Consider the following 25,775-nt stretch of genomic DNA (forward strand, 5'->3'; position numbering starts at 1 on the left):
GTGTGTTATGAAGCATGGCATTGCTTTCATGCTCAGTGAACCCAGCCTGCATGAGTAAAAGTAAAAAAAAAGAGAAAAAAAAAACACTCAACAAGAACAACAATAAAAAGTTTACCACTAGGATCTGACATCAGAGACTTGACAGACAAATTATGATTACATTTACAAACAGTGTTTGCCTATTGTTTGCCGTGCTGCTTTAATTTTCAGATCAATTGTGAATCAGGAACCACTGTGGCTCAGGGGTAAAAAGGACTCTCTCCCCACAATGGCAGCAGTGCTTTTGACTTGGCCCGGTACCAGCTGGCAACTGAACAAACAACTCGTAATTAAATCAACAATTGAAAAGGTACCAAATGGATTTTTTGGTTAGACTGTCTTGCCATGTGTTGTTTTCAAGGTCAAAAGTGGGCTTTGAAACTCAGCTTTTAAACCAACAGGGGCGAGGAGGCCTGAAAACAATGAGGGGAAAAAAAGGAATTTATAATGCCATGAAAACTGGTTAATTCAATTCACTGATGATGCAACATACAACATGATTGAAATCTCTGGAGGAGCTAGAAGGTGGACCCTGACATGAAATTGTTTGGTCAAATGATCTTTCTAAGGTCAAAAGTAAACTTTGAATCTCAACAACTAGGTTTGAGTTTGCTGGTAGGAAGCCAGTGAGATCATTTCCTTTTCACTGCACCAGCAGCAACATGATCTCTCCAGTCTAAAATAGCAGTTCTTCTGTTTTCAAGTGCATTTCCACTCAAACATAACTGTCAACACTCTAAACATGATCTTTTTATCACAGTAATGCAAAGTACACCTGATTTGTTCAGAATGAAAAAAGACCAGCAGGGTCCTATTGAATAACAGCACAAAAGAATTCCAGAGAAACCTGTCTCATCTTCCAAAACCCCTCTGTCAGTCATAACTCAGTCCCTACATTTACAAGCCTCTGAATTCACTGGCTCACTAAATAATTGGTGCAGATTTCTTAGGATTTGTGAGCCCTCCCTTTCACTGGACTTCAAAGAACAACTTGCTGTCTACAACCCTCCCTCTGAACCCTTCAGGACACCGCCGCGCTGATATCCCAGACTCATTAGACAGGACGCGCGGCTCCAAATGCCAAGCGGATAACAGCAGTGCACCCGTGCCACCAGATAACAGATAAAGAAGGAGATAGGCCCTTGTGTAAATTCGTTGGCTCCATGTTGTGATGACATAATTCATTATCCCCCATCCTTTTTATGAGGCTGTTATCTGTTTCATTCAGATATCTATCCAAATGCATAAAATGTGATTACACTGAGCTTTGAACTTATGCTGGCGTATTGTGTCTTCCCCCTAAATCCCATGGCTCCCCACAGTTACATTCTACTACTGAAGGAGGAAAGTCACAAACACTCAGGAGTATTTAGTTATTGTATTGTGTGTGTGCATGTGTGTGTGATTAGATAATGCCTATATGGTGCTGTGTCTCTATATTTATGCCTACATGGCTGTCAGTCATCTCTTTTCACAGCCAGACCTCTAATTAAGTTTTGATATACCCCACTGCCACTGTTAGGGTCACACAAACAGATCACATTTTACATGTTTGGAATATTTAGTGAATGTGGGAATATGTGAGCCAGAAAAGATGGCAACATTGAATGAGGAGGAAAAAAAGTTATTTTTCTGCCCCGGTAGCAAATGCAGAACCCGAGAGCTAAATCACTTTCAAAGTTAATCTGCTATAAATCCTGGCAGGGAGTCCAAATCTAGGCAGAGAAACTTTTGAAATCAAATGTGGAATTTCAATGATCCCCGCACTCAGAAAGTAGGTGCTTCTCTGGAATTCAACAACAATACCAGAAGCAAAACAGCACAGGTATTTCCCTTCCTGAGAACACCAGCATCCTATTTAATTCCCCTGCTCCACTCTTATACTGTATATAGGATACGAAAAGACCTCTGTTGGAATCATAAAGATGTCAACTGTGTGAGATCGGTGCATACATTGAGGAGAGGTGGAGGGATTTAGAACAGGGAAAACATTAAGGAAGTTGTGAGGGTAACCAGAGTTCAGCTGGTCAATCACTGGAACGTTAATGAGTCTCTGATGTGTTTCTAAGTTAGCAGCCCGCTTTGTTCTCAGCAGGACTATAGATGTTTTGTGTTATGGACTGTGGGCTTTCAGTGATCACTGAGACTTGCTGATGGATCCTGCAAACTCAAACATTACTTTCTGAATTTGCAAACAGGATGTGTCATTGTCAGTTCTTGATTTTCACATTTGTCTTTTCCAACCTCACAATTTTTCTGCTTTGTTTAAGACATAAACACAATGAAAATGTAGAGGAAATGCATGCTTTGCAGGCTAGATATGAAGCTTCAGACAGCCTGGTTAGCTTAGTTTAGCACAAAGACAGGAAACAGGGGAAACAGCTAGCCTGGTTCTGTCCACACCTAAGCCCCGTTTGGATGGGATTAACACAGTGGGGGAGGTGGGGCTTAAAAATTTCCCTGTGAGCCCTGGTAGTTTAACTCATGGTTCCAGACAGGGTTTCGAACTCTGGGAAATTGCAAAAAGTGCTCTGTAATAGTTAAACCTAAACAGAAAGCCAACTGATGTATATAAACAATAGAAAGAGATATGCGTCAGAACGTGAAGAATCATCTCATGTTTACATTTTTTTCATTATCTATCCAGAGATATTTGTCTATACCTGCACAGTTATGTTAGAAACAGGAAATGTTAATAGCTATTTTGGTGTACTTTCATAGCACTAATTTGACAAAATGGGTAAAACACAGTTTTTAAGAGCACATTTGATGAGCTTTTACAGGTTCCTGTGGTCCAGATGGCTTTAATTTTGTTTGTTGCCATGTTGGTTCTCTTAGCAGGTATCAGTGAATCAGACAAACATTTTTAACTTCATTTTCACAAAAAAGTCAAATTGCACATGTCAATGTTAAAATGTTAGAGATGGAAAGAAGATCTTCCCAGATTTAGATTACAGGAGGGCCAGTGAGTTTTGGAGAGGGTAATTTCACCTGTAAATATCACTGAGATTATAAACACCCCTATAAACTTCCCTAGAGAGATAAATCAAATGGGGCAACAAAGGCAACAAAATCCACCAACTAGAGCCAGATTACCTGTTTCCAGTTGTTGCTAACCATCTGCTTGATATAGCTTCATAGCATACTGTATTTAACTCTGAGCTTGTGGTGAATCATCTTGTTAGTTAGATTTCAAATGTTTTATTGTTGAAATTTTGAATTAAAATATCTGGCCAGCACTTGTAAAGTTGCACTAGGATTTCTCCAAGTATATCATACATTTTTGATCCATCGTACATTTTGGTCGTTTATGAAATGACAGACAGCACACTGTGACCAGTACCCGGCTGCCAGTTTGTACTATATGAAAAATCCTCAGAGAGGGTGCGCATTATTCATCACAGCTCTGAATAACCACCCAGTGAGAAAATGAAGTAATTCTAATATATCTTTTGTCATGCACAGAATTTCTGTCTAGCTTGGCATGACATCTGAGAATTATAAACAGCCTACTGTGTACTATCAGTTCCAATTGTTCCCTCAGATTCATCCAAAAGCCACAATTATTAACAATTGAGAGGATGAGTGAGGACCAGAACACAAAACATTTTCAACAGTCATCCTGCACAGCAGCAGTTTGAGGGCCTTTTTGCGCAGAGTGCACCCATAAGTTGTGTGTGACAAAGGTTTGACAGCGGGGTCTTGGACATTATATGGTTCACATTATAATCATTTATGATCGCAGGAGTCTCTACATACGAGGCAGTGGCAGGAAAGACCTTGACTTTTCTTTTATAGGCATTTAATTTATAGACCGTTTCAAATGTCATGAAAGTCCAGGCTGTTGCTAAAACTCTGCAGGAGAAGCCTGGGAGAGGCACATGGCTCTCCCATTGTTAACAATCATTACATAATCTGACTGATCTGATCGACTGCACTGTGCCCGGAATGATGGCGTCACACTTGGCCACAGTGGCAGCGAACAGTGAACTGTGACCCACGATGCCATTAAAATGCAACGTATGGCCAGACCACACCAACACCAGGCCCCCCAAGTGTCATACACTTCCAAAAAATAGCAAACAACAACATTATTATCTTAGAGACAGATTGTTATGTCTCCTATCTAGCCTTGCCTCGGCACTGCCAACACCCACATATTTTATAACGCCCCAAGCCACATGTGCCATCAGTGTGCTTGCACCAGTACACTGACAGGATTAGCACAGAAGCCCAGAGCCTGTTGACCTTCACCCTTAAGGTCTGCTCAACTTCTATTATGGTCTGACCATCTGCCAAAGAGCACTGAGACAGAAAGAGAGCCGTCTCAATATTTCATCCGGCCTCGGCTTTAAAAGTACCCACGAAAGCCTTGTTCTGCTGTACTGTATGAAATGGGTTATGACAATAACAATTTAACAATCCACTTGGAGTTCAATCAAGACATGGGAGAGGAGGAGGTCATGCTTCAGAAATCTAGAGCTCTTTGAAAAGTCAGGAGACAGAGCCTCATACTGTTGCCTTGGATTGATCTTCAGAGAAAAGAAAAAAGAAATATGATCCAGCGGAAATGTTACCAGTTGGACTTCACTGCACATGGAGCAGACATTCTCACAGATCATTACAGTGAGTTAAGCTTGTGCTAATAATCAAAATTACATTATAACTGTTCTCATCTGTAACTGATACATGTGATAAAAAAAAGGATGTTTCTGTTTGCTCTCATACAGCAGTGAAGTCGTACAAAAGAGAAATGCAATGTGCACAATGGAGGAAAAACAGGTTTTCACATCATCAAACAAACCCCCCACTTGTGAGGAGATATAAGAATGTCAGGAGGTAGTGTCTCCTAAACATGGCAGCAGGATAGCATATCTCAATGTGTGTGGGTCTACTGCACAATAAAGATTCCACATATTGAAGAGGGGAACAACAAAGACAGACACAGAGACACAGATGGGAGTTGGCAGCGGTTAAAGCTGAGCTCCAAGTGGGAAGAAGGGAGATGGAAAAGGGGAAAAAATGTTAGAAGTGTTATTGTTGAGGAGGGTGGAGGCTGAGCTACTGAGAGATGAGACATGGTACCTTAACAACTGTTATATCAAAATGTACATTGAAAATATTTAAGAATGAGATTCTTACCAGGAGAACTGATGTTTTTCACTGTATTCAATCAGCTGATTCTTATTACGTAAATTGTTTTTCAGTGCACAGATGCTGAATATGAGTCAAAGTCACCATCCATACCAACTAATGGGGAGTATTCAAGAAGTAAATACCATACAAATAGTACAGATGGGGCCATTATAAAAGTGCTTTACCCGCCAAATTGCTCCAGTGGAGTCACTCTGGCTGTAATGGGCAACTCCCAGGTGCGAACATATGTACTGTAACTGTGAATGTGAAAGCAGGCATCGCTTACAAAGAGCATATGCACTCAGCAAACCTTTGCTCAATAATCTCAGGGTCAAAACAAGTGGTTTTATTTTAACACAGGCAAAATTCAAACTAAGAATTGTCTGGAAAACTAAAGGAATAGTGTATGGTGTATGTGCAGTTTCCAGACAATAACAGAAACACCACTGTGATTAACTATAATATGAACATACAATATAAATTTAACAGCACTCAAAATCTCATAAAATTGGACCCAGATATACAGATATAATTAATCTCAAAAGAGAATAAAGTGGACAGGCAAACTATCACACAGTTAATACATAAAAACAAGACTATAGACTATAAGACTGCAAATACGCAATATGTTGATGCCAAATTACAATGAGAACTAATACATTTCAAGTTGTGGGTCAGTTAACCCATCCTATATTTACAAAAAAGTGCAAAATATAAAATATACTATATATTATTTGATAACAACAACCTCCTGTAAAGCCAGAAAAATGACTTTGATTACAAAATACCAACTACTTGAGTGAACTGACCCTTTAAAAATCAAAAGTAGTTTTGATAAAGTGCAACAGCATCATATAATGATGAATAGCATAATATGATGACAGAATCTCCATCCACACGGACCTCATTGTCATTGTATAAATCCATTAACATTGCCACATCTACTGTGTACCGACACAGTATTCGATCAACATAAAAGGGCACATGTCACTCCGCTGCTTATTGACCTCCACTGGCCACCCATGGCCACCCGAATCAAATTCAAGTCACTAATGCTTGCCTACAGAGTGACTTCTGAGTCTGCACCTGTCAACTTAAACTCAATCATACAGGTTTATGCTCCCTCTCAGCCACTGCGTTCCTCCAGGGAACATCATCTGGCATTATCATCCCTGCACACAAAGCATTTGCAGTCCAGATTGGTCTGGTTTGTGGTTCCCTGATGGTGGAATGAGCTATCAAATGCTATCAGAGCAGGGTCATCCCTCTGTCTTCAAAAATCTCTTGAAGACTCTAACACCCTAACATGCCTAACTCGCACTTAATGTGAACTTCCTCATCTGATCTTCTTACACCCTGTCTTGTTCAACAGATTTAGTGCTTAGCAGTACTCCAAGGTCTCCCACTGTACTGAAGCTTGAGTGTTGTCCCTCACTTGTCTGTCTTTCTAGATAAAAGCGTCTGCCATATGAGTAAATGTAAATGTAATGTGTAACCTTGCTCTATGGTACGTGTTAAAAAGGCACCTAAACATGTTGGATTTTTCAGACCTTTACCTCCAACAGAAGCTGGCAGTGTTCTGATAAATTTGTTTGAGCTCCCATGTTTATTCCATGTCCCAGCAGGGACCACTGAACACTGAGAATAGCACAGTAGCACTGCTGGTGCAAGATCATAATATCAGTGGTAGAAGGGAAAAAACCTCATGGATCTGACTTGGCATGTGTGGATGCATCTGACATTTGTACAGAAAGAGAAACAGTAACACTGAGAAAATACTTTTCTAAAACCAGTTTGCTCTCTCTAAAATATCCTATAAAGACATCACAGAGGGTAATTGGTAAAGATTTTTGGACATGCTGGAATGCAAGGACACCTGAGGTCATTGTGAAGACCCTAAATCGGTGTCATTTTCAGTGGCAGCGCAATCCCCCCCAACATATGGCTTTATTGTCCTATCATCCAGATCTGCCCCCCCACCCTACTACCAGCTGCCATTACTGGGTCCCTACACCTTCACACAGAGCGCTTTTCCTCTCAAATCTGAAATGCTTTGATCAGTTTCCTCACATTTTTTTCTTTCCTCTGGTGAAAAGCAATATTGACTCAAAAGTCCTCTCTTCCCCATGGTGTTTGAAGAAAGTCATTGTAATGAAAAGAAGAGCAGTTCCATTAACACCACTACCTGCTCAGCTGGCACCATCTCCTACCTGTTATTAAATGGCTTAATTGGATCTGAGGTGGACAGAAAGGAGGAGTGGATAGACTATTTCTAGTGCTGCTGATGGCAGAGCAAAATGTTTTTCCTGTGAGATTATTCTGCACACTGCTTTTTGGCTTTGTGTGTGTCTTTGTGGGTTTAAACACAACTGTGAACTGAGAGTATCAGTATCGTTTCTGTGCAGAAAGCCTACAGACTCATTCTGAAAATGAGTATTGTCTTATCTCTTTTTCCACGTCCCTCTACAACCGAGTCTGTTATTTATTAAGACGAGCACATTTATCATGTATCCCCACTATACTCTGCGCAATATATATATAATATATAGCCTATATTAACGATACATTACTTGGTCCCTGGTTCGTATTCAAGTGGAGAATCAATTAGTGAGTGCAGCCTTGAAAAACAGATCCACTCATTCATCCAGTGCGCCACTGGAAATAGATTCTATCTTGTGGTTTCAAAGAGCTTTCACAGAGAAAGTGAATGCATTATGGGAATAAAGGGATTGAAGTTGGATCGTAAAGGCCTACAGATGGCTGCGTATTCAAACTGCATGATTTTTGTGGCATTCACACTTTCGCTACAAGAATTTCAATTACTGTTGCAATTAGTAAAAGAAATGCGCTGGGACTGTTAAGTTTCTGGGAGCCCGGTGAATCACAAAGAATGACAAAAATTGTGTGGGAGATACAATAAAGGCTATGTACTACACACACCAATACACCTATGCTTCATCTTGTCAGTGTAGAATAATAAAGTTGTCACCAGACTAATTAAGATTCAGGCACCTTGCCCATAATATAAAAGAAGTGCTTATTTTAAGTAAAGGTAAGAATACAATTTGTACTGTGTTTTTCTAATCATCAGTGGAGAAGGTTATCAGATCATTTACTTCAACAAAAGAAACAATATTACTCTATGAAAATACTCTATACTAAGTAAAAGCTGCTTTGAGAATGTTTCTGTTTGTGAGAATTATTCACAAAATCCACTTAAAGAGAAACCACTGAATGCTGACTAATGTCTCCTGTGAATGTTTTACTATCATAACATTTAATCATTAATGTGAAATAGCATTTTGTTGTTATGTTGTTGGGAAGTTTAATCTATAACAATGCACCATATTTTGATAAATACTATCAAATGTTTTCTATGTAGCATCTTAATTTGTTGAGTAACCACTAACTAAAGCTGTAAAGTGGCCAAAAAAAGTCATGTATAAAAGTAAAGTACTTTGTACTTAAGTACAGAACTTCAGTAAATTTCCTCCTAATGCAGATGGTATGATGTGTCATTTATTTATCTTGGATTTTAAAAGTCTCCTAAGCTGTATTTTTCATAATATCAGTGTATTCATTTTGTTGTATTAACTGTCCTTTATGGATCATATTTTTCTAGAGCTGACAGTAAGGCTGCTTTATTCCTCACAACAGAAACCTCACAAAGGATTTTCAGGCTGTACGTCTGAGTCCTATCGATAGCAGGAGTTAATCTGGTTTAAGGTTGGCTTTAACTCCATCTGCTGCACTGTCGTGGCCATAAAAAAAAAAAAAAAAAAAAATCAGACCCCAAATTTCATTCGTAAACCATCAAACAACACAATTAATGGCCATCCCCGGCGCAAGAGCCTGTAATATACTGCCAAATGAGTCAGGCGCAAAGCTGAGGATGAAAAACAAAAGTATAATCCCTCTGCTGCTAACGGTGTCACTCAAGGATTAGTGTGCCAAGAGAAAAAAAAAAAAAACACACACACACACACAAAGTACTACGCGGATAAATTAAAAGCTCCGGGCAACGTAGCGTGGCTCCAAGTCGTTTCAAAAACACTGACTGTGTTACGATGAGAAGTGTTTGTGCGTCAGTGTGAGCGCCAAATAACAGCAACTGTAATCTCAACTTCAGATATCCTGATATCAGTTGATTTGAGCATCCGGGACGTGGCGACGAGTAAATTGAAATGGCAACAGCTTAAGGCAGTAGATTGGAAGATATTTTCTGAGTCAAGGAGAGTGACCTGATGGATTATTAGAAAAGAGTTGAGGCGCCTCACCGATGATGAGGGTTAAGCTCGGTGTGTGATAGCGACTCAGACAGGAAGGGGCGGGGGGGGGGGACTTTTCATGGATGGGGCTTCTGCTCGGATGGGGTTTAACAATTAGTCCACAAGAAACAAAACATACAAGCACACATTATATATATATATATATATATTTTACCTGTGTGTCCAGACGTAAACCATCCAGGAGAATAATCCAAGCGAGATTAGTGATGAACAGAAGGATGCAACACTTCTCAACAAACTATTACCAATGATAATCTCGGGCTCCGGTCAAATCCACGGCTGGTGTAGTGTAATTTCCGATGTGTGGAGCGAGAGATGTCCTCAGGAGAAGTTTGCACCTATAAGCAGCCAAAAGGGAGGTTGTTAATCCTTTCCCAAAATATCATCAATGTACAGTAGAGCCGATAGAAGAGAAAGAAGAGAAGAGAGCAGAGGGGGACGTGGAGTTCAGCACCACGGCAGAGTGGACAGCTCCGACGGCACAGCGATCTCACCTCGGCCGCTCTCGGGTCTCGTGTGCGCCACAGAGGCAGGAGCCACCAGCCCCAACCTCACCTACTGGCTCAGTCCCGACCGGATTTACATACAATCACGCGGGAAGGGAGGGGGGAGGGAGGGATGAACCAATCACGAATATCCCGTAGTAGGCAGTATAAGCAACCAAAACGAGGACAGACTGACAGACGGAATGTGGAGCGGTTCGGTCTGTCCGTGCCAAACAACAAGAAAAAAACTGTCCTTGACTAAGAACGGGAAGAGGAGAGGAGAGGAAAGAGAGGACGTGTGATAGAGTTGGGTTTCTTTATGGATGCCCCCCCCCCGTCTCTCACACACACACACACAAGCTGTAAATACACACACGTAAGCGCGCGTACTCCAGTGATGGAGCGGTGAATAAAAAGGTGCTGTATCCACCGTTTTATCCAGCTCTGTATCACCACAGTGTAGTGTTAGTGAGTGACCTCCAGGTGATCGTCGTGTGGGAGGAATGATCGCTGAAAATCAGACATATTCAAAAGAATACTTTATTTATTTATTAGTCTGTTTGATTATTTTCTTCGTCATTCCATACAGAGCTGACTGGTGACCATGTACAGAGGAAACCAGTCTCTAATTAGAGGAGTGATCAGTTCGTTTTCAAGTAAAATGTTTTTTTTTTTTTAATTTTGTTTTGTCTTATTATCAGTATTAATAGTAGTCAGTGGTGAAAATTTACTCAAGTACTAGAATTTTGTGGTACTTGAACTTCACTTGAGTATTTCCACTTTATGCTGCCTTTTGCTACTCCCATTTTACTACCTTTTGGAATAAAATATTTAACCTATACTACATTTATTAAGCAGCAAACAGTATATTTAATGGTCAAAGTCAGCTCCATGTTGACCAGGCACAACATTAAATTGTGCTTACTGTAAATGTGTTTGTAATAATGGTCATAATAAACTATAATACAATATATATGATAATAAAACACTCTGAAAGGGGGCATTCTGCATAAGAGAACTTTTGCTTTCAGTTTATTTTGCTGATAAAACTACAGAAGAACAATTTTGAATACAGGACTTTAACATAGTAGTAGTGTTGATTCTTTTACTTAAGTAAAAGATCTTAGTACTTCTTCCATCACTGGTAATAGTAGTAGTAGTAGTGGTGGTGGTAGACAGACTCATGAGACACCAAAAACCTGTGGTAGTATTCAGATGTTGAAGTACCAGTACTGCAATGTAAATATATTCCACCATAGGCAAAAGCCTGGCATTCAAAGTTTACACGAGTAAATGTACAAAATAAACAGCAAATACTTAGAAGTATCAGAAGTTACAGTATTTGTTTTATTGGTATTACTGATGCATTACAGTGCATTTTAATGTCATTGCTGGTCAAGGTGGAGGTCATTTTTACAAGCTTTAATGTATCACTATGCGTGTTATATTTAACTGGATGATCTTTCATTTTGTATATAAAACAATCTGTAAAGTAACAAATAACTAGATAACGGCAGGTAAAGTGTCATCAAGGCTCATCAAAAAATGTATTTGTAAAGTCTTATACAGCAGAGTGACTACAGCCATGAGGTAAATGTACTGGAGTAAAAAGTACAATGTTTCTCTCTGAAATGTAATGAAATAAAAGTAGAAAGTCACAAGTACCTCAAAACTGTACTTAAGTACCATACTTGAGAAAATGTACTTAGTTGCCCTCCACCTCTGTCTAAAGTACCACTGCAGGAGTGAAAGCAACTGAACAGATGTTAGACAAGAGCACAATGTTTCACATATAACACTAACAAAGAACCTTGTCTCCTCTCTCAGGCTTTCTAAATAAAATCTGCCGTGAAGAGAAAGGTTTACTTCTTTAAACTTTTAACTCAAGTCTTTGATAATCAACCAGCCACAAGAAGTCAGCAGAGATGAGGGACATTTTACCAAAAAAAAAAAAAAAAATCTAGCCCTTAAATCATGATATAATGAGTGATGCAACATAAAATGGATTTCAGTCTCACCAAAGTCACACGACAAACACATCCTCGCCTCTACAGGGACATCATTAAACCCAGCTGTTCCTATAGCTACTGATTGTACTGAGTGTACTTGAACATACAGTAATTGCACACAGAGGTCTCTGACTTTGATTAGTTGTAGTTGTCCCTTCAGACTTTTAGAAGTTTCATCAGGTTGATGCTATTTATGATGCATGAATGTATGGCACATTTACAAGGCAACAAAAGCAGAGTTTGTTCTATATGTGCAAATACAGTTATTTTTGCATTTTATCATCATTTATTCATGTATTTATTTCTGTTTAGTCTATTGTTTTCCCATGTTACTATTCATATCAATTTCCCCTTCTCAATTTACACTTCAAGACATCAGACCCTTAGATTATGCAGACTGCTCTTGGTGTTTTATAATTCAGTTAACAATGTATGCCACTACACTATTTATATATATACATGCGGACATGTAGTTCTGTTCTTCATATAATACAGACTACTTCTCTAACTGCACTGTAGCTTATTCCGCAAGATGTTCAATACATAGTATCAACTTGCAAAATATATATATACATTTATACATCATTTACATTTCTCCTTTCTCTCTTGCAGACTTTTGTTACACAACAGTAAACAACAGTAACCTTTAACCAGTTAATAAAATTCTTCCACATTTGCTGTGTTAAACATCTGGCGCCTGCTTGGTCTTTCTCACGTGAAATCAACTGATGCATGTTAGCATCAGAGTGGCAGCAACAGACAGAGGAGGAACTGTGCAACTTTCCAGCATTAGTCACCATGACTGAACAGACAAAGAGAGAAACACCACCAACAGTAGCCTTAGCTGTGTCTAAAACCAATTCCTAGTTCAGTTTAAAGTATACTGTCCAGGGAATAAGACATTTTCTGGCTTGTCCCAGTCCAAAACTGCTCCAGTGTATGGAAAGTTCAGCTCCACAGGAAAAAAAAGAAAAACTGAAAAATTAATGACCACTGTCTGTCCTCACTGCCTTGAGTCACTTCTACTTCAATACACTCACTCAAAAAAGCAGAGTAGTTGGATAGCTGAATGTAATTAACAAATTATTACCTAAGTATGTTAATTTACATGTATTTGCTTATTTTTACATGTACTTACTAAATGGGAGATGTGATGTTGAGAATAAGTTATTGAAATACTGACAGTACCCTTGCAAATAAATTAAATCCTTGCAGCAGTTTGGATGTAGAGAAGGCATTTGATCCAAAAAGCTGCAATAAATATGTTATACTGCTAATACTGGCAGTGTGCAGAGGTTTTATTGTCCTATAATCTATGCACCTCACTGCATTTTTTAGGGTCAAGCAAAGATTTCCGATGTATTCTTGCCTTAATTACAACTGTGCAAGTCATTGACTCGTCAGTCTCCAAGTGCTCAGTGAATAAGTAACTTAACAAAAGCCATTATCCACTGAACAAAAGACAGGTTTCAAACTATGGTGAAGGTTATGAAATCTCTATATAATGAGCACACTACTTCCTTCTCTGATAATGAACATTGATCCTAGACATGAATTGGGAGCTGTGCAGTTGTCCAATATGGATGTGCAATAGTCCTAGAGGATTCTGGGCTGCCCAAAACACATGCACATCAGTGTCTCTCTCTGGTTTTCATTCCATGATGTAAGTATGAAACTGAGCAAACGCCGTCTCACTGTGAGAGACTGTGAAATGCGAGTCAAAGCTTTGGAGAAAGCAAGCAGAATGTCAAATTTCTCTTTGCGGCTGGTTAACTCAGCCTCTCCCGTTTGTCTCACCTTTCAAAACCCACCCTCCTTTTCCTTCCATTATCTATCCTCTCTAGCTCACCATCTACATCCATTCATCGTCTTCTCACTCCTTTCATTCCCCTCACTTCTCCCAGTTCAAACACGTGTGTACCTCTCCCATCTCTCCCTTCTTTAGGTACCATCTGGTAATAGTCTTGCTTGTGGAAGAGAGGACAGTAACTATTTGCCACAGGAGGTCACTTGTCAAGAAAATGTAAACACAGGCTGTTTTAAGTATTTAAATATGCGACTAATGCTGTTGTTTTCTAGAGAGGATGGTTTCCTTGGGTAACACAAGGATTCAGATGGCTCACATATGCTTCCCCCTGGCCTCCTATATTCATCTGTCCCAAAACAGCGTCACCTGATGATCTTCTTTTTCTGCTTTTATCACACTTCCCACATCCAAGTTGAAGGAAAAAAAAAAAAATTAATCTCAGCGCAGCCACACCTTGTTTGATTGAACTGATCTCTGACATTTACAGTATAGAGAAGCCAGGATAATAAGATATTTTAAACTACACTAACAAGAACATGCTACTTAAATATCTAATATGTATTCGTGTAAATCCTGGAAACAAGCCATGAGCTTCACACTCTGTATTGTGTAAATATACTGGCAGAGTCACATCACCATAATCAAACATGATGTACACGCTGACACCCATTCAGCACATATGCCAATTGTGCTGCTGCTCCTCCAAAATGAAGTTATAGCATGATTCATTAAGGCAAATAAGAGAGAGCTCTCCCTTGACATTCTCCCTGTGAATCCAGAGATTATGTTGCCACATCTGTGCTTATAAACAACCCGTGTGTATATGTCACATGGGTACTGCTGAGATGGCTGCAATTTATCATGTGCACAATTAATGCCCTGCATGTTAAATAACGAAGAAGGGGAAGGAATTGTCTCCATGGGTGAAATATAGCATATTGCAGTGTTTTGTTATTCAAGCCAGGTGTTCATTTTATGCATATTTGTGTGTGTGTTCGAGTTTCTCTGTGGTATGCTGGATAGTTTGTGGGTGTGTGTGAGTTTGAAAGACACATGCACACAGTAGAGTGGTAGAAAGGATAGTACTGTATGTGTGTGAATTCAGCCATTTACATGTGACTGTATGCATTTGAGATGGCTGTTGTGAGTGTGTGTGCATTTACACAAAAGAATGGCAGTGATTATAATGTGTGTGTGTGCTGGTGTGTGGTGGAGACTGTAATGGGTTGTGACACATTCTATGGGGAGCGTCAGCAGGAGCGTGCTCACACAGATGTGATATGTGACCAGTTACGCATCCCATTATCTGCTAAACTACGCCGTGTCATGCACGGGTACAGATTGCGATGTCAAGTCGGTGCACATTCACTGTGACTGCTGCATTAGGACTAAGCATATGGCTCCCCCTTCCTTTCTCCGGGCCTCTAGCTTGAAAAGAGTGACTTTAGTTTGGATCTGTCTTCTTGAGCAAAGGCTTTCTATTTGACCTGTGTGAATTAATGCAGCAATTGCGCTGAAGAATCAACCCCTGCACTCACTCAAAGCTAAAAAAGAACACTTTCACAGCTCTGTTTTTAAATTGAGATTTCCAACATTGGAAACAAGTGATGTCTGTTGTTACAGAATAAGCAATGGAAAGGCTTTCTTAAGTCAGTCATTTACAGAATAGTAGGAAAGGGAGACTGGAAAGCAGATCCAAAGATGTTGAAGAAAAATACTGATTTAATTAGTCTTGGAATGATTAATCATTTAACAGATTGGCTCATAAAATCATCGCTGTTGATTCGTTTTGCGATAAATATTTGCTGGTTTCAGCTTCACAAATGTGAGGATTTGCTGCTCTTCTCTTTCTCTTTCTTTCTGAACTGAATACTTTTGGGTTTTGAAGTGTTTGTCAGACAAAAACAAACAATTTGAAGCTGACACCTTTTGCTCTGGGAAACTGTGATGGGCATTTTTCACCGTTTCGTGCCATTCTTCTAAGGCCATGTTTGCACAGACATTAGCATCATCAAACAAGTGCAGCTTCCTTGTTACTTTCAAGAAAACCACTGCAGTGGCACAGTGGGGCTCCCAAAAAATAGAGCTCTGATGAAAAAAAACTGGCTCAGCTTTTATCACAATACAGTTCATGGGTCAATTAAATATGTGCAGGTGCACCAAACTGGAAGAAGAAAATATAAATCATCAATTTACCATGCTGAAAATTCTTGCCTCATTGTATTATAAACCACTGTGCTATGATTGGTATGTAAGCCTTTAAACTCATCAATGTGTTTTTGCATTGATACACGAACATCTCCACAACAGCACAGCCTTTTGCATTTTTAAAATTCTTATCTATTTAAAATCTGACTCAGTAAAATTAATAAATTAATCAAAAATAATTATTGAGATATTACTTAATGAATCTTTTGAAAGGCACGTTAAATGTTTGTGTATCCATACTGGCTAAATACACATACTGTTTGTACTAAAGCAACACAGTGTAACTTTTGCTGAGCAGCAGCAACAGCGGCCTCTGCAGTCACAAGTAGTAAATACAGGACACTGATGCATTTAATTCTATTGGACTCAAGAGTCCGTGGGTTATAGGTACTGGAAGCAGCATACTCTTAGAAGCTAACAGCTCATGTACAGAAAACAATGCCTATAAATTGCCAAGGCAACAAACACAAAATCATTGTCCCAGGACAAACCAGCAATCACACCGTCCACTCATGTCAAGTCAGAATTTGGCAAATCCAAAAACATCTGAACCTGCAGCAGTTGTGTGCTAAAATGTAGATGCTAGTGACTAACAACTGGGGGAGACTGCAGGGGTGACAACTCAAGCCATGGCAACAGGCAACAGTTGGCAACACGGCAACAGTTAGTGAGTTAAACAGCCTGTGAAAAGTTCCACCAATGTTAGAAGGCACATCATCGTCACACAACATGATGGTGTGTGACACAGTGCAGTGCCGTAAAGCATTTCAAATGGGAGATTGTATCTGCTCAACCCAAGTTACATAGTGCAAGAACAGGTATCTGAGGTGCCATTCTCCCTTTTACAAGTCAGTGTTCCATCAAAATGATTTTGAAGCTGTTATTTTAAGAAATAGTTTCATACTGTGGCTTCAACCAGTCACAATGTAATGTAGAGGAATGTCTCGGTGACAATTTGATATAATAAAATACATCTTGACAGTAATACCAGCACACATGTACATATATAACAATGAGGCAGTCTTGCACAGCAGCAGTGGAGGCTGGCAGGCTAAAGAGTGTTCAGCAAAATTCTCTAAATATACATTCAGCTTTCTGTTTTGTTTATCTGCCATCTGATGCGTTTCAGTGCTCCTGAATGCTTTCAGCAGGCCCCACTCACAACTGTTTTGCTCTAGTCATTTATGCATAGAATGATACTTTTGAAAATGAGTGGAAGTCTTTGCTGAGTCACTCCTAATGGAATACTCTGCTGGTACATTCATAATGCAGCAGTCACGGCACTTTGAGTGAAAGCTTTTGTCTCTGGCTGGAGGTCAGAGTCCAAACATCGCTCTAATATCAGAGACTACAAACCCAAGCAGCCCTCCAAGTACTACATGCTACCGCACTGCTTCCAGGCCACCTCGGCTTTTATCTGTGGCCAGTTTTCTGCTACACTAAAATTACTGCATTCTGCCAAAGGCATCAATCCTCGATTCATGGGAAAAAAGAATCTGTGCTGCACAGATTGAATATTGAATATTTATTCTAATTAGAAAGATAGCGCTATAAAAGGAAATAAGCAGTTTGTGTGCCACTTCGTAATTAAGATGATTATTTTTGCATATTTTATGACTTTGGACATCGTTATGATTGCAAAAACATTTGAAAGTGGTTCTTGAACATCACCACCCACTACTGCAGCCAAAAAAATTTTCCCAAAGGATCCAGTCCAAAAAGTGGATCACCACTGATCAAAACCTTCTGTAGATATAATACAACCAAGTGTTGTAGCCTTTTGAAGTGTTTCTTAACTTTGTTTCCCCAAAGGATGTGGAATGAAACCTGACTCAGCAGGAACAAAAACATGAAACACTTCTTTGACATGAAGAGACACAGTCCAGTTTTAAAATGGGGTCTAGGAATGAGATCACAGGCAGAAAGAGACATGAAAAAAACTTTCACAAACTTTGATTGCAATATTTGAGTGCAGTTTTATCTTCTAGCAAAATGGTTTCACCGAAATTTGAATTTCAACATCATTTCTGTAAGGAGTGGGACTGCAACTGGACAAAGACTGTCTATAGATGCAAAGAAAAATCCTAAAAACAAAAGTAGTCACGTATTCAATTATGAGCATACATCCAGAGGAGACACATAACACATATTTTCAGGCTAAGTGGATAGACACCAATGCAGTCTCACAGATCCCTTTAACGTTTCGCATAATTATATGTCCATAGTGGTGGACTGTTTTTGGCCAGAGCTCAGGCTGTATATAAAGAGCATAAAACCCATAAAATTTACAAGTAAATGCACTGAAGACGCCAGCCAAACAACCTCAGAGAGAGGTTATTATATATTATACCATTACACCACATTAACAGTGGAGTGTAAATGCAGCAAGTCTCCAAAATCAACACATACAGCAGAAAATATGATGATAAATACAGATATATATATATATATATATATATATATATTTTTTTTTTTTTTTTAAAAGGAACAGGTGACAGGCAGTCCAGATTGTTGCATACTTGTCAAAAAGGAACTGTGAGGACAACTGAGGATGGTAAAACAAAGCAAGCTGTTAAATCTAATAAAGTAAAAAGATTTGTTTTACACTGAAGCCATATTTTCACATTAGGTATAAATATTATGGAGGAAAATCCAAAATACCAAAAAGCAGTGGTGAGAATTTAAATCATTTACTTGAGCAAAAGCACCAGCAAAACATATCTAAAAACACTCCATTACAAGTTAATGTCATGTATTTAAAATCCTACTTAAGTACAAACATGTAATCAGCTGAATGTACTTAACCTATAGAAAATACTACTTCTGTAGTAAAAAAAAAGAAAAAAAAAAAGGCCCATGTGAGTGATATATTATCGTATATAACATTATTAGATCATTATACTGATGTAACAATGTGTAAGCAGCATTTTAATGTTGTAGCTGGTCAAGGTAAAACTGAATTCAGCTACTTTACATACTGTTCAGTAGTTTAATCGAGTGGGTCCCAACATTGGGTCAGACTCTCTTCAAAGGGTCATGAGATAAATCTGGAGGGTTGTGGGATGATTTATGAGAGAGAAAAGAAGAAAAAACTAAATGCACAAATTTGTTTTCATTTTTTTTATACTTTTCTCTGTACTGGGTACTTTGACCTCTCACTTGGTCATGAACAGTTATTTATATGAAAATGAATATGAGATGGTCAGAGGGGAAATGTCTCTTTGGTGGATTAGCTAAAAATTCATCTGAAATGTGGCTTTTCGTAAACAATCACCCACCAAAACAGATGGGAAAGATTTACTCCTCAACAATGTATCATAGCTTCTAACGTCATCCATCCATCCATGGTGGAGAGACTGCATATCTTATCTGGTCTGGGAATGCCTCAGGGCCCCCCAGGAGGAACTGGAATGCTTGCTGGGTAGAGGGATGTTTGGATTACCTTGTTTAACCTGCTACCACTGCAACCCAACTCCAGATAAGCAGTAGAAAATGAATGAATGGATGGATGGATCTTAATCTGAAAAGTAACTAGAAGAATTATTAAGTAGCATCAAATGGAAGAACTCATGTATAGCAAAGTACCTCAAACTTGTACTTAGGTACAGTGCTTGAGTACAAGTAAACAGAGCACCAGAGGAGCAGCAGGTAAATGGAAGTTCAGAGAAGTGAGGAAGCAGATTTGGATCAGTACCAAGCCCTGACAGGATGGGAAAGAGATGAAACATCCTCTTTGAGAGGTTCTTCCAAGCCACATGCCTTTGTAAGACGCTCTGCACAAAGAAACCAGCGAAGATGGACAGAAATCTCACACATGGACAGACGTGATAATATGGATGTGAATATGCACATTGATTGAAGTGCTTTTATAACTGTACTGATACTAAATTGCAACAAGATTTACACTCCCACAGCACAAGGCAACATAATTGTACTGTGTTGAGGAACAGCAGGGACCTACACACATAGCAATGCAATACACACATGATGAATGAGCACGGTGCCAAATTACCAACAGAGATAAATATGAGGCTTGTTCGAATGGTTGTGCATTACATTCAAAAAGACTCTTTATTTTTCAGCAGGGGCAGAGGCCAAATTATCTTCAGCTGAAATCAGATCAGCCACAGCAAACTCTTAGATTCTTTTTAAAATGTGAGTTTCTGTAATTAATTTGGGTACATCATTGTATTTGACATCAGATTATCCCCAATATCTTAAGACTTGATTTTCATCTCACAGTCTCAGTTTCATCTCATATCTGGATGTGCTATGTGGCTAATGGACAATCCAATCACACTGCTACACTTACATCTATGATTTATATGCATGCCTGCATTCTGTCCATATTGTGATCAGATCTCATTATGCAAAACAAGCGAACATGGCAGTTCTTTGCTCTACAGCCTGGATGTACTTTAGTTTTTGCTGTGGGGGGTGGGGGGTTATCCTTCACAGCACATGAATCTCTGGTAAGAAGCAACACAACTGACAACCTGAATCATGAGATTTGTGCTGTCTGGATTGTAGGATATTGTGGGACAGTAGAAAGCAGAGGCCATGTTGATGATGTTTCTATCTGTACTCAGGAGATTCATACCATGTATCTTAACACCGAGCTAGAAAGCAGTATTTCACAGGCCTCTCTTGGTGAGCTTAAAATCCATTAGACAGCTTCTGCAGTGTAGTGATACACCCTTCTAACTCCAATGCTGATGTGCATTCATGCCATGATGATGTTTCTATCTACAAGCTTGACAGTATCAACTACTATTGCTTCATTGTGAGGTAATAATACATACTTTTTTTGTGGGGGTGTTTCCAATGTTATTTTTTCTATGTTGAAAAAAAAAACCCATTTTATTTAAGATTATGCAACATATAAACAATAAATAACTGTTTAAAGGTCTTAAATGAAAACTATATATCTATGATTTTTCTATGCACAATATCCAAAGTATTATTCAATATCCAACATATCCGATCTGTTTAAAAAAAAATAAAATGATGATGTCAACGATTCACATTCAAAATGCCTGCAAGCACTACAAGCAACTCATCCAGTACAAAAAGAAATGACTGACAGTGTTACAGTCACATGCACTTTCATACCGACAGACAACAATATTGTTTAAATGTCTAAACGTGTTTAAAAATGTATTTCTCCCCATCAAATGTTCCTCTAACTTGTCCATCAATTTTTCCTTTCTGCCATTTCATGTATGTTTCATCTTCCCCACCCTCAGGCTAGGTCACCTCCACAAAGAGAAAATTGTGAAGATTAAATGATTTAAGTGAAAAGCAACCCTGTGAGGCTACTATACAATTATTTTGACAAACATGTAACATAGATTCTAAGTAAGTATGACAAGGGAAGAAAAACTTTGAGGTTATTAACAGGGGAATGGCAAATTTCAGTCTATACAAAGACAGTAGCTTCGCACACTGTAATCAACAACCAGAGATGTGTCTTTTAAAGCACTGAGGAATGTCAATGAACAAGTACACTGGCTTGTTTGTCATGAACAGCTTTTGGGATTTGGCTGCAGCTGAGTTTCAGTTATGGGTGACAAGCTTAATATTGATGCTGTAATTCCTATTCTTAGTTTATTCGACAGGGGGAGATTTAGGTGTTAACAAAGCATCTTAAACATCAAATTCTCACCAATCACTTTACAAAAAAATGATGCCGCCCATCTGTTTCATCTTTACTTTTCACAGTAAGTAAAGCAAAACATTGTTAATTGTTTTTTAAAAGAGAAAACTGTTCTTTCCATTCTGAGCCAGCAGATATGGCTTTTAAAAAGATATTTGTTTTCTTAATTATTAAATAAAGTAATCAGCAGTGATTTGATACCAACCACCATCAGTTTGATTTAGCCATTCAAACACAAGCTCACAGATAAACCCTACTGAGTTGTCCTCTAAGGAAAAAGATAATTAGTGCGGCATTGTTAGTGAGTATGAATAGAATTAATAAAGTAATAGTAATAGTGCTTCTGCTGGAGTAACATAAATGAACGACTCTTATATTGAATGACAAGTTCAAAATTGCTGTGCAAACATTTTACCAATCGATCTGCGAAAAAAATAGCCACATATACCTTTGCTGTTTAACTCATCCAGCTAATCTTCTGCACGCTTTGATGCAGGGTTTATATCAAATTTATATTTAAATATTAAAGGCGTTACATTGAGCTTAGCATGACAGTTGTTTACTTACCGGATAAAGAAACTGAAGAAACGTTATAAGTAAGTCAGCACCAAACTTCATTCCCTCACTCGCCAAGGGCTGTCTCAAGCAGTGAAAAGCGACGCCATGTTCGCTCCTGCTTTGCTTCCATCACTTCTTCTGAAGTTAGCATGCTAACCAGCTAGCCGTGGCCCGTCTTGTGTCGTACTACACACTGCGATAGTGAGTCACTGTAGAGTCCAGTCTGCCCTCAGTCCAACTTGAGAGGATGAAGAAGTAACGCTGCCCAGGCGGCTTATTCTAACCTCTTGTGAACGCAACAATAGCTGACACTCTTGGTAAGTAAACAGCAGTTTATGCTAATGTTGGCTATGTAGCGTTAGCAAATAACTACGTACCTGAAGCACGTTTAACGCAGTATTCACTGAGGTTTTTTTATGTATGAGCAAGCTAGAAACGATGAAGGTACACGTTTATCAATATATAAAGTTGTAGGTGAACATGTTGTGGCATCCAACAGCTGCCCATTTCCACATCCACCAGACACACAGCAACATTAGTGCTTATTTGGACTTAACACCTGATTGATCTAACGTCAACAGTCACTCTTCTTAGCTTTGTTCTTTTGTATCCACCAACTTGTAAAGCTGAGAATTTAATCTGAGGCAGCTAAATGTCCCACTGTGTTCACCATTTATTTGCTAACTTTGTCGGCCTGTCGTCTGGTGGTGGGTAGGTAGTGTACTGGGGCTTTATCAGAGATTTGGTTGCTGAGAACAGCTGCTTTCTGCTGCCTACAAATGCTTTAAACCACATTGCTTCTATAGTTATGTAGACGGCAGCAGCAGTCTTTGAATAAATATCCAAAATGACATGGTTCTGTCAGGTGACATTGCAAAATCTGTGTAGAGAGGAGTCGAGGTGGTTGGAGGGGTCAATAAAATATGGGATCTTAGCATGGGAGACCACTGTCATGGTATTTTCTAGAAATAAAGTACCAGACAGATACAAATACTTAAAATTTGATTAATACCTTTGCGTTCGTCCCCTCTCTACCTCTCTTTCAGTGTGTCTAGTAGGGTTTTTCCAATGTTGACACATAATATTTATCTCCTCTGTAACAGATAACTCAGTATAAGTTAATTAATTCACAATTTCCTTGAGTAGGAGGAGCTGCTGTCTGTAAAAACAGCAGTTGGAGCTTCTCCCAGGAGTTCAGATCATGTTGGCACCAGCAGGCCACAGTTGATGCCAAGGGCCCTAACTTAAAGATGCAGGGTTATTTTCTTGTTTGATTGTTTTTCTTCATTTTCTACCAGGTATTGTTGTTAGTCTTCATGTTGTTTTTGTTTCTTCACTTCTGGCTTGCCTGAGTTTTGGCACCTACTCCACTGCTAAAGTTAAAAAATAAAATAAAATAAAATAAAAACTTGGACTCTTGAACAGCATAAAGATCTTCACTGCTACAACCAACTTTTGTTTCCTTTTTCCCATGAGCAGTCAGCGTAGATGTATTTTAATCCTGACCATGATAGTTCTTGAAACTTGACCATGTCTTTACTGCTGTAACCATGACAACAAAACTACCCCAGCCTCAGCAATATACCTAACTCAACCTATGAATATATCCTTAAATTTACCAAGTTGTTTCTGACCAGGATGTCAGATCAAATAACACCTCTACGTGCAAACAACATGTATTGTTATCTAACTTGGACTCCCAGTTTCTTCTGTTTGTACGTGCTGGCACAGAATTTCTAACAGATGTTAATGCAGCCTCTCACAGTTTCAGCTTGACAAAAAAAAAAAAAAAAAAAAAAAAGAATAATCAAAGTTGATTTCTGGTGATATTTGGCTGTAAATGTCAAACCTCAGTCAGAATCCTGGGTGTTATCTTTTTACTGTTTCTGACTCTGAACAGAACATCAAAAATGAATATAAGATCTTGTTTTATCAGTCAGAAAACCTTTGCAAGATAAGTTCACTTTTTATCTTTTGCTTGGTAAAATTCACACCACTGTTTATTTTCTTGTTGCTGTTCCGTTTGTGGCTTCTTCAGCATTGTTAAAAATGAATGTCTCTGGGGCAGTCGTATAACACTTTCCTACTAAGGATTTTGAAAACATTGGAACACAGAAATGTCATGCTTTTGCTTTCCACACTGATTCTAAGATGTGAGGAGGCAAGGTGACATTTCTTTCTTGGAATGTTTTATAAAATATCTGGCTCTGTGTGACCAGATGCCTCAGAAACCCTGGCCTTTATTGTCATAATTTCTTGTCATAAACACAACAAAATAAGCATTTCTGAGTGTCATTGTCATCTTAACCACTGATGTGTAAAAGCACTCCACTAATACATTTTAGGCAAGTTTATCTGTGAGCAAACTTTAATTAAAGTGAGCTTTTTTCATCACCTAATCATTATCAATTAAATAGGCCTCATCAACCAAGATATAGTATCATAAAAAAACAAAACAGATGCTAAGAATTGGCAGATAAAAGCTGATGTCCCCTTGTGAAGCTTGAGAGGTTGTGATGTGCTGTGTTACTTAGTAAAGCAAGTTAATCAGAAGATTCAGGTGAGCAGAATAATAGACAGTGTGATTTTTTTTGTGGCTTAATTAATTATAACTACAAGGTGCAGACAAGAGGGAACAGCTGCTGGCACTTTTACAATACACTCTACTGTATGTCCCAGTCCTATTCCATCTTCAAGCCCAAAGTCCGTGGCATAAATGTATCAATCCCATTTCTGATTCCTCCCCAGCTCATTTTGATTGTTTCCTCACAGCCATGTAAGTAAGACTTCAGTAAGCACCTGCACTGACGCCTGTGATTCCCTGGGATTTTACCTCCAATCTCTCTCTAATCACAGCTTCGCCCTCCTGTGAAACCTCTCTTCCAGCTCTCCCTCCCACCAGCCACTACAGTATCACACTATCACTTTATTGCTTCTCCACAGTGATCTTAAGTCTTACTGGAGGCAAGCTATACTTTTATCCGACATCAGCCGCAGACGTCTCTTCCTCTGTCTACCAACAGATTACCCCAGCCCTCTTTTCTTCCCATCTCTCGCCCTCCAGTAAACTTCTGACACCAATATCAGTTTCATAATCCACTTTAGGGTGAGCTGCTGTGAGATCTGAGACATTACAGCCCCCAAGCTTCACTATCTAATCCTCTCTGTTTAGATCACCTGGCCCATAATACACAGGGTTTTGTTTTCAGAGCAACCACACTTTGTCTACAGGCCACTGACATGTACAATCACACTGTGATGCGACAGGATGCCCCGTGTTTAACTCTGGTATTTAGTATTTTACCTCCCATTAGCAATGTCTGCACAGTTGCTTCTCTGCATAATCTCTGTGTAATCTCTTCATTTGCATCTACATTATTCACTCTTGAATGAAAAAGGCATAATAAAATACATGTTTATGATCGTCTTAACGCTGCACAGGCTGAGTCAAAACGCCAAGAGCTTGGGCTGAGTTTCATTTTTATCAAAGGCTCATGGGGACATCTAGTGTTGACCAAGGAAAGGGAAATGAGAAGGCTTTTTTATGATTTTCTCTGCATGAAGATCAGACACTCGCCTTTCATGCCC

General features: G+C 39.0%; 1 protein-coding gene across 1 annotated transcript in view; it reads right to left on the minus strand.

Annotated features, from left to right (window-relative positions):
* The window catches only part of fstl5 (follistatin-like 5), a 160,812-nt gene extending 150,639 nt beyond the window's left edge, over positions 1–10,173 (minus strand). Inside the window, 1 exon segment of the mRNA XM_018687637.2 lies at positions 9,619–10,173. Coding sequence (XP_018543153.1) covers positions 9,619–9,641 — 23 coding nt within the window. The 5' untranslated portion in view covers positions 9,642–10,173.
* Positions 10,174–25,775: the final 15,602 nt, after the last annotated feature.

Source organism: Lates calcarifer, linkage group LG8 (genome assembly GCF_001640805.2).
Source record: "Lates calcarifer isolate ASB-BC8 linkage group LG8, TLL_Latcal_v3, whole genome shotgun sequence".
Classification (NCBI taxonomy): domain Eukaryota; kingdom Metazoa; phylum Chordata; class Actinopteri; family Centropomidae; genus Lates; species Lates calcarifer.